Here is a 10,725-nt window from a genome sequence, read left to right as displayed (position 1 = left end):
CATGCTGGAACCAGGTAATGGTCTCATAAGGCAGGCGGAGCACGCCCATACAAGGTGTTGGGTGTGTGTGCTGAGCTGCTTTCTGCTCGCCTGTGTGTACGTCGGCAGTTTGTACGTCTGGAGAAGCAGCTTACCCAGGTATACGACTCGCCAGCAGTTCAGTGACATGCTGTCAGACTGAGCTGTTAAAATGCTTTGTGTCTGTGTGTGTGTGTGTGTTTGCAGGGACCATCCTAGTGTGATAAAGCGTCGCTGTGCCAGTGTGCTGGTGGTCTCTGCATTGTCACCTGCAGCAGTGAAGGCATGGATGCACTGGGCCGATATCAGGGTGGGTACACATGGACAAAAATTCAGTTTGACATATTTGGCTGAAATTTACTGAATTAAGAAGTTCTTCCTGTTGAAATACTAATGATTTGAGCTGTTGGGTGCTGCAGAGATGAGCCCACTTTGTGTTACAATGGTAGAACAGATACCTGAGCCACATGACCTCCATTCTACCAAGGACACATAGCGATCACCATAAACAAGAGATAGGACAAAAGGTGTTGTAAAAATGAGTAACAAGGAAACTGGATAAACAAAAGTATTGATTAGCATTAAGCTGATTATAAAAAAAAACTGAAATCTACTAAATCACAAATCAATAATAACAAAACAACTGTTACAAAAGGCATTTTGGGAGTATATTTGCTTGACACACTTGGTGGATCCAAGTGTGTCAGTTAAAATGTGACTGCCACAGAACTGTGCCAGTGGTGGTTGCTGTAGCAATGGAGCGTTCAGCTGAAACACTAACTGAAACCAACTGAGTCAACTTTTGATATTAATTATCTTGATTTTTATTTTTTTTTTAAGTAAATAATTAATTAATTTTTAATGCACCCTGTCATAATAACTGTCTGTCATGATTCCTATCTCAGCCTTGTTTGTTTTGCCCCCGTTTCCTGCCGCTCTGCATCTGCCCACCACATGTCCTCGGACTTTCTTCCCTGTCTCAGCCACCTGATTCCCCACACCCACCTGCTCACCTGTTTCCCATTCCCTACAATCAGCACACAGTACATAAAGCAGCTGTCTTTCCCCAGTCATTTGCCAGATTGTTGCGTCACTCATTTACGTTTCCAGTATAACGTACATTTTATCTATGCCAAAAGATGACAGAAATGTCAACCATGGAGCGACAAGCATTAAATGTAGCTCAGCATGGTTCAGATGATCGTGCTCACATTGTATGCACTCACACTGTAAGGTGCATTATGGAAAGGTAAACATCATCCATCCTACAAGGGATTCAGTGTCTTTCTCAAGGACACTTCACAGATGGGCTTGAACCCTGAGCCCATCCAGGTCAAGGGCTGTGTCCTCACTCTTAGGGGCATGTTCCCCATACATAAGATGTTCTGTGAGGTTAAGGACATGGGGTCACTCATCGGCTTAACTTTGCAGTCACCTTAGGGTAAAAGCTATGTTCATAAAGGTACATTCTGCCCTTCCAGGTGGATGTGTCCTTGTGGGAGTTGATGGGAGTTCGTATGGAGGGTTTTGTTCCTGCAGTTATACTGCCACTGCTACTAACCATGGTAAGAGAGAGAGTAAATGCAAAGTGCAGTGTTTTTCCAAATGTTTTCTTTGTTAAAATCACAAGAACCACAAGCAACCTGAGCACCTGCTTTTCGCAGCTGGTTTCATAATAGGTCTGGCACTGGTTGGCTAAGACCACTAATTTTACTGCACTGAGAAGTTGCAGACATGCCTCAAGATCTGAGGAAAAACAGACAACAGAATATTTTTTTTTTTTACAGTTTTCTTGAACCTGTGAGGCCTGAAGTCACCCTGAAAACCTATAGGGTGAAGTTTCTTCGATGAAAGTGGTCACTGTTCAGACATGACCACTGCTAAAGCTGTTTTCTGCAGCTTCAGACAGTACTCTGTGGATTCCTCTTAGAACATTTTATTTATGCTACACCTAAGCAGTTTTGACATTTCAGAGACTCGGTTTCCATTCCCTCTACATTACAGCATGGCTTTACAACCTCCATTAAATTTCTGAATTTTGTAATGCTATCCCATAAGCACATTGAAAAACTGCTGTTTCTAGGTCTTCATCTTTAATCTTTTTTTAATATACTCCCACTGGAGGTTATAAAAAATGGATTTTATTCTAAACATCAGGTTTTCTATCTTGGTCCACTGGTTCATTCTGCGTTGGACAATCCTGATGACTTCACTATGGAAGTGCAGTCTTCACTGGGTGAGTTAAACTATGTATTTATATAGAGAGAGAGTCCAAAAGTCTGAGAACACTTTTACCATTCCCTTAAATAGGAAAGTGTGGTCTCAATTTTGGATCCCATTGTATATACACTTGAGTGTTATGTTGAATGAATTGGTGTCTGGGAGTTTTACATGTGTGTTTGCGTGCATTTGATGTGTATGTCATAACAAAGTCTTGACTTGATTTCCCCAGATGTTCACTCATGGAGGTTATGTTTAGGAGACGCTGTGTGGCTCAGGAACCAGGTGGTGGCACCAGTGACAGAGGAGCTGGTCTTCAGAGGAGCCATGCTGCCCATGCTGGTGCCCTGTACAGGACCCACAGCTGCCGTCTTTGTAGCTCCACTGTTCTTTGGTGTTGGTATGGCAACAAGTTTTTTCAGGCTCTAAAAAAAACTCATGGTTATAATCTACTTTCAACTCAGACTCAAGTGCTTCACTATTTTCAATGACATTCATTAACCAGACTTTACTTTTATTTTGTTCACGGCTGTTTTTCTGTGTTGTTCCAGCTCATTTCCACCATATCATAGAGCAACGGCGTCTCCACAAGGATAGTATGAGTGTCATTCTCCTGGTGGCAGGTCAGTAAACTAAACCAAATTGAAATATTGATGAAAATGAAGGCACATAGTTTTGGAGTTATGGTACATCACACAACTGTATAGCTTAGTTTACGTAACAGTTTAGTTTATGTAACACACAATTTACATCGGCTTTGCAAGATTACAACATGGATATAGTACAGATAAAATCAGCATCAATCATGTTGATCTTGCAGAGGAAGATCAATAATGCGACACACTTTTATTGAAGTGTTGTTTATGCTGTTCTGTTGCAGGGATGCAGTTCTTGTACACAGCTGTGTTTGGTGCCTTTACTGCCTTTATATTCATGAGAACTGGTGAGATGTGGAGGGCACAGCACTTTGACTTGCTACTCACCCACAGGACACGCCTCATTAAATCTCTTGTCTCTTTCTATAGGTCATATTGTGGGTCCAGTTTTGTGCCATTCATTCTGTAACAGTCAGGGCCTGCCTGATATAAGCTCTGCCCTCCAACACCCTCAACGCACAGCTCTGCTTTTCGCATATGTGATGGGAGCCCTGCTGTTTCTGGTGCTACTCTTCCCACTGACAGACCCCTTCTTCTATGGTGCCATCCCTGTCTGCAGCCTGGCTCCAGCCCCTCCTTCTGTTTGTTAGGGTAAATTAAATGAAACACTCTCTCGCTTATTTTTTATTCTGCATGTCATTTTGTATCAGGATTTGAAATGAAAAAAGAATTTTTGGAAGGAATGTGTGTGTATTTGTGTGCATCAGAAGAGAATAATTCTAACATTTCAGGCATTTCGACATGGTTGAAAATTTTCTATTTTATTGAAACTCAATACCAGAACAACTTTCCCAGGCTGACAGAGAGAAAGATAGTGCAGATAGTGTGTGCATGTGTGTGTGTGTGAGCAGTTGTTCTATCTTTGTGAGAACCAGTTTGAGTTATAGCCCTTATAGATAGACATTTCGGGAAAGTGAGGACAGTTTGGCCTGTCCTCACTTTCTGACACACCTTCAATGGGTTGTTTAAGGGCTAAAGATTGGTTTTAGAGTTCAGGTTTCGGTTAAGGTTAGGTAAGGGACTAGAGAATGCATTATGTCCAGCAGTGTCCTCAAAAAGATAGAAGTACAAGTTTGTGTGTGTGTCAGAGGAAAATAGATGAACTGTGAAAGTGAATGAGTGAAAATGGAAGGCAGTAGAGGAGAGAGCTGGAGAGAAAGACACACGTGCAGACAGAGAGAGAGACAGATGGACAGAGACACAGACACTGTGTCCAACACACACACACACAAGGAACCAAAGTGGAGAGAGATGGCTAAGCCAAGTCACATTGTGAGGACACGAAAGGCCATGAAAGTCAGACTTGTTCTGAAGAAGAAAAAACAGTTACAGCCAGAGGCAACAAGAGAACTACCAACAGACATGAAGAGAAGAGAAAAATAGAGAAAGAAAGAAAAGGAAAGGGAAGGATGGGGGAAAACATTAGCGTGTCCCCAAGGAAATTCAGAATGTAGAGAAGCAGAGACGAGGAAAAGAGAGGAGGGGAGAGAGGTTATGCTTTGTCAGCGGAAATGTTGAAGGGTCAGGTCTGAGAGGTGAAGGGTTGTGTCAGTAAAGGTTCATGAGACAGGCTGACAAGTTATTTATAAGAACTTTGTTTACAACCTAAACCAGGGAAGACAAAGTCAATTCACATCTACATCTGTGGATGTGCACAGGACTAGACTGCTGTATGTATTTCACATGGTTTCCCTGCAATCAACCTTTTATTCACCATGTCTGGTTTTGATATTTGAGCATTTTCTTGGCTTTTAAACTCTGGTTCAGAGACAAACAAATCTTCACTTCAGCTGTATTTTGCATAGTTGGACTGACAAATTAAAGAAATAGTTCAACATTTTGGGAACTATGCCCATTTGCTTTCTTGTTTAGAATCAGATGAGACAAGAAGATTGATAGCCCCCTCATGTCTCTCTGCTTAGTAAATAGCTGAGCTTAGCATAAAGATGGGAATTAGAAACGGCCAACTTGGCTCTGTCCAAAGGGAACAAAATCTGCCTACACATTATATCATGTTTGTTCAATTTGTAGAAAAATCAAAGTGTAAAAACAACAATTTGTTATTTTAGTTAGTTTTTTTTTTTGTGGACTTTTTCTTGGCTAAAAGAGCAGAAATTCTGAGAAGTGTCCAGATACAACATGAACATAGTGTGTTGTGAAATGTAACATATTAATCAGTGAGCTTTAGAGGTGCTGATAGGATAGCTGTTTCCCCCTGTTTTCCAGTCTTCATGCTAAAACAAGCTAATGGCTGCTGTAAGTAGATTCATAGTCACCACACAGACATGTCACAATCCTTCCATCTAACAAGAAACCAACAGAGCATATTTCCAAAAAGTCAAACTATTGCTTTAACTTGAACTTACTGTGTCTACAGATACAGACTGGAGTCTTCTGTGTGTCTGAGAAGTGTCTATAAAAGCATCAACCCCCCCATTACTTTTAGCACCAACTGACATCTGGTGACAAACTGGTATCTATCTTCTGTTCAGTGCTGTGACAAGGTTAGGTTTAAAGGGATTAAGGAGGGGGGGGTTCAGATCTTTATTTATTCAAGGGTAGACTGCTGATTGCTCATCATGCTCTCTCTCTGCTAGGCGTTCATATATTTCAGCTCAGTCACATTTGGCTTCTTTCCAGTACAACAAAGACTTCAGCGGCTGGCTGCTGAAAGTTTGAGGATTTGGGGGACTTTGCTGCTTTGGATCAAGCTTGACAGCAGTTTTTGCAAGAAGCAACTGTATTACCTATTTACCTCCCCCGGTGTTTTTCCTTGAGAATTACACAGAGATAAAATCCAACAACCTCAGCCACTTTCTGAGACTGCTTGGTGGCCACTGCCTCATAGTTTTGAATGTGAAATGAAGAAAGCAGAACAATAGAGAGAAAAGAAAGAGAGGCTGTTATTCAACTTCCCTGCACATGACTGGTCTGCATAACTTTTTAGCACTGTGGTTAGGGAATAATTTACCTTCCATTGCTGATACTGAGTTTGACAATTTACTGTTTCTCTGCTTTTTGTTTTCTTTTTGAGAATAGCTGCTTTATGAGCAGAAATTGAGACCAGGTCACATGAGGGATGTGGATATAGGGTACAGAATCTCAAGTCTAAATTGGAGAAGACCAGACAGAATAGGAGGAAATGGTGCAGAGAGAAGTCAGCTGTGTGGTGGGTCATCTCAAAGGTCTGACACATCCGACGCCTTTCTGTCTCTGTTGCTCTGTCGAGACTTTGTCTCCTGTCCCTTTCTTGTGGAGCCATCGTCCTTTCTTCTCACTGTTAATGCATTTACCATCACACACACACACACACACACACTCTCTCTCTCTTTGTAGAAATATGAGTGCATCATGAAAGACACTACAAAGAAGTGTAAGATGTCTGCGTGCGTGTGCGTATGTGCATGGCTGTGTCTATGGAAAAGCTGAGCCTATCATCTGGTAAAGGAATAATCTGTCAGGAATTATCCTCTCCCAGCCCTCTCTCCATCTCTCTTTCTGCCTCTCAGCAGTTTTTAAAACCTTAACTACCAGAGTTTCTGTTTGTCTGAGGTTTGTTTAGACATGTGTGATTCTTTATGTAGAGCGAACTCCTATTGCAGTCCAGTTGATCAAATGCTATCATCACTAAAATGTGTTTTTGGATAGGAGAGGACTGCAGAATACAGATCGAGCTTAGTCACTGCAGTTTCTCTCTGCAGCCGTGTTTGTTTTAAATTTGTCATATGACTCTTTACTGGAAATTCAGTAGCAGCTGTTCACACAATGGTGTTCATTTTTCCCTTTTCCATGTTTTTTAACAGATTAAAGACTGACATGCAAGTATTCTTGTAAATGAGAATCTCTTACATCTTGTTTTTCAGGTAAGTAAATTAGATTAGATTAGATTTGCAAAACCTTAAGTTGTTCCACTGGACCGGCTCAGTAGGTCATGGTAGGAAGCTGTGTTTGTGCTGGGCAGCTCCCAGGTGTGAGAATGAGTGATAACGAGCATGAAGGAAGGAGAAAATGGTTGAAAAGCATGCTAAGTAACCTGGTTAATTAAAAGTTAATAAATGCTAACTTGCAGATCTTCTTCTTAGCTATTTAGGCATAGCTGTGATGCAGGGTTACTAACAAGCTTACATCTACCTCTAAAATTGTCCAAACATTTTTGGTTGATGGCTTCAGTAACTGTAGACTTCAACTGGCAAGGGTTTATTCTCTCTGGATTGAACAACTGGATAGCAATCCCAGTCTGCTCAGATGTTTGTGGTGAAGATTTGTTGACAGTCTGGGTGTGTAAGGAGGGCATTCATGTCTGCCATGAAAGATGAAACATATGGACCTTGTAGGAGAAAAGGATAAAAGTATCGTCTTTTTCCTCCACTCCACAGAAATGACCAGGAATGCCTACACTCTATTATTTAACCACAAGGCCGCAGCTAATTGCTTCAGTGTGTGCATGTGTGTGCGCTTGTGCATGTGCGTGTGTGACATAAGACACCGGTGGTTGGGAAAAAATGAACAACTGACGTGTCCTGCTGAATTTGATATGGCACAAATGCTTCAATAGGCCTGAATGATGTGAGTCTGTACTTCACTGACCCAAGACAACAAGGAAATAACAGTGTTGTTTCCTTGACATCCGTGTGGAAGTTTGGTGTCCCTGGGACCAGCGACAGCCCTACTTATTTAAGTGAAGAAAAAAAAAAAGTTTTCTTATAACTATCTGAGCAAAAGCAGGGAAAAATATGACGCTTGTAAAATGAATTAGTTTCCAGACTGCTTGTCCTTTAGTGAGTGAGCCTATTTACATCCACAAACGGGCATGCAGAAACAGAATTAAAGTACAGAAATTAATTTCCATACACACAATTGTGATGTGTCTTACATTTATATTTTGTGGAATACTGAAACAACACAGTTAACTGCAGAGTATGCCAGTGATTATATACTATATACTGTAATTATATTTCCACAGATTTTCCTTTCTTTTAACACATTTGTTTAAACAAAACAACTGAAGCTAGCTTTGTCAGGAACTTCCTGCTCACACCGGGAACTTGCCCAGTACAAACACAGTCTGATCTTTTAGGTGTTAGGGGCACCCCAGTAGTGAAAAGCGAGGTCAGAGTCAGGGAGGGGCAAGTGTTTCTCTTTCACTTTCCTGGCCCAGATTTGTCCTGCTGTTCCGATTTTAGCTCAAAGCCCCGCTGTGTCTAGTCTCATAGAGCTGCTAGTGTGTCTGCAGACTCTTAGTCTTGTTTTTGCACTTGTACATACTTTGTCCAGCATTGTCTGTAACCAACGATCCAACATTCACATCCACATCACACAAACATTGTTCAGGTGTGCAGGCGATAGAGGTAAGTTCTCTTATTCCATCCTTTGCACAACTATTTTAGCCACTTTTCGTGTGTGCAAATAAGTCCAACACTGAATACTTTCCAGGAAAGACTCTATATTTAAATGGTTACTGCATCTCCTGCCTCTCTGTGATGGCTGGCTTTTTACTCTGGTTTTGAGCGTGACCACTCATACACACATAAACACTTGCTTTCCAACATAGTCGGACAACACGTTGTACAAACTAGTTATTTTCTAGCACAACCCAGCCCTTAGTCTTGTTAAATACATGTCACATGTTCAGTGACAGAAAAGTGCCTAAAAAATGTATTATCAATCCAGATACCAAAAGTTTTCATGACCACCAAAGAACATCAAATCAAGAGCAGCTATTGAGCTACTAAGAGACAGAATTAGTGGTTGGAGTGAAATCCAGAAGCTTTAGAGCTGGAAGGTACAGTTCAGCTGCTTGGAAACGAGAAGTTGAGAATGTATCAGAGCCAGTAATGATATGTGGCAAGTGGCTAGGAGTCAAGGAGGTAGAAAGTAGTCTGTGACCTAGGAGGTGGGGAATATAAAATCAAGAAATCTGTGTGTTCCATTAGAAGACTTTTGGTTGGGAGATCGAGCAGCTTGAAGGTACTGTAACTAGATTAATGTGAAAAGGGGGAATTGGGAGTGCAGGACTGTGGAAAGGAGAGGTTTTGTCTGTTCTATCAATTACATTTCTGGAATGTGCATTGGGAGGCGGGGCTGTCTGAGCCGGAGGAAGGGTTAACCAGGCTGAATGATAGAATAAACAGACCAAGAGTGGGAGGTTTGGGGTAAAAGCTGGGATTCTGGGGGAAGAGATTGCTGACTTGGGAGCCCAAATAATGAGTCTTAAAGAGAAGAGGGGGAGAGCAGTAGCAAGGAGATAAGAAAAGGGAGGAGAGTGAGAGGATGCAAGAAAAGAGAGGAGGGACATGGGGGATGAAAGAATACTAAGAAAGGGGAAAAAGGAGGATGGGGGTAGTCCAAGAAAAAGAAAAGCAAAAGAAGACCAGAGGCGGATGAGGGATGTGGAGGAGGAGGAGGAGAAGGAGGTGGGGAACAAGACCGAAAGGCTCTGTAGGTTCTCCGGGATCCTGAGGTTTTGTGTTTGTTCTCCCTCTGATTCTGATAGTTGTTACATAACTGGAAACAACTGCTGAATAGTTAGACTGTATGTATTCTGTTTGCCAAAACCAGCACGCCACAGCCAGCCGACTCATCTGCTGTACACAGAGAGAACACAGGTTTGGACACACACTGTCTGTGGCTGTGGCTGATGACTGATTCAACTACACGTGCAGCATGACTTTTCCATCTCATCATCCTGTGTTAAGAGGCTATGGAGGGTAAAAGTTTGCTGTCATTTCAAGGTTGTATTGAACAGGCATTCCACACTAGGTTTAGAGAAACTTTGCAGCGCACTATAATGACATTAAGCTGCCTCAATTGTGCAGTAGCAGGGTTACACTCTGAAAATGTCATGAGCATTGATGTGAAGTTCTATTGTTTGCCCAAGCACTTTTCCGCTTCTGTTGCTTGGATTGTTCAACAATTCAGCTTGTTTGCCTGTGGTAGACCTTAATTTACAGTCTCTTGCCCAGTTGTTTTTCACCCAGCAGCTTCAAATCTGTAACAATCCTGTCAGGGTTTGAACCCTCATATCATTTTATTTCATATTCTTTGGCTCTGTTCGCTGCATAGTTACACAGAAGGCAAAAAAAGATCATATTTTTCTTTGGAAAATCCAAACTCAGCCTTTGACTTTGCCATCCATGCCGTACAGATCATGTGACGCCAGTGGAGGTACCCCTGGTCTACACCCCTGCTCCCCAGCTACTGAGAGGTCAGGCTGATGCACATCTGGCATTTCCTGTTTCCTCTCCTCCACATGCCCCCGAGTGGTAGCCACACACACACACACACACACTGAAGAACACTTATGCATACAATTAGACATCTGTGCCTGTATAAAGATATTGTATAACAGTGTAAATGTATGTGAACTTACTAACACAAACACACACGCACATTTATGCATGGTCCAGCAGGTATTTCTGTTCCACACTCAAATGTTTCCATTGGGCTGTAAAAACTTCCAGCTGGTATAGACTTGGTAGAAAGACACAAAAATAGGGGGCCTGAAAAAAACAGAAAGCAGACTGTGAACTGTGATCTAAAGACAGAGATAAAGAAAGAATGAGATAAAAAATAAAAGAGACAAAAAAACAGTGAGGCAAGAAAACGACAGAGAAGAAGATGGAGGAGAAAAAGGAGAGGAGAAGAAGAAGGGGGGGGCAATCTTTGCATCTCACAGAGCTGACAAACACTTTCCACTCCTGTGGATGCTGTGCAGCATGCACAACCTCAGGGCTCTCTGTGTGTGTGTGTCTGAAGCCATAGGCAAGAAGGGGGGACAGAATGGTGCCGTATGGTTTTCATAACTCTCTGAGGGTTATGAAAACCCCCCCCC

The 10,725-nt window shown here is 42.0% G+C and overlaps 1 protein-coding gene across 1 annotated transcript; it reads left to right on the top strand.

The window, feature by feature from the left end:
• Position 1: 1 nt before the first annotated feature.
• LOC121191030 (CAAX prenyl protease 2-like) lies at positions 2 to 3,484 on the top strand. Its single transcript, XM_041052080.1, has 8 exons — positions 2 to 138; positions 226 to 328; positions 1,500 to 1,583; positions 2,176 to 2,254; positions 2,471 to 2,638; positions 2,790 to 2,861; positions 3,119 to 3,181; positions 3,264 to 3,484. Exons 1-8 carry the CDS (start codon positions 2 to 4, stop codon positions 3,482 to 3,484), a joined length of 927 nt encoding a protein of 308 aa, XP_040908014.1.
• The last annotated feature ends 7,241 nt before the right edge of the window (positions 3,485 to 10,725 follow it).

This window comes from Toxotes jaculatrix, chromosome 12, assembly GCF_017976425.1.
Source record: "Toxotes jaculatrix isolate fToxJac2 chromosome 12, fToxJac2.pri, whole genome shotgun sequence".
NCBI lineage: Eukaryota > Metazoa > Chordata > Actinopteri > Toxotidae > Toxotes > Toxotes jaculatrix.
The sequence above is the reverse complement of the archived record's forward strand: the minus strand, read 5'-3'. Positions and strand labels throughout refer to the sequence as shown.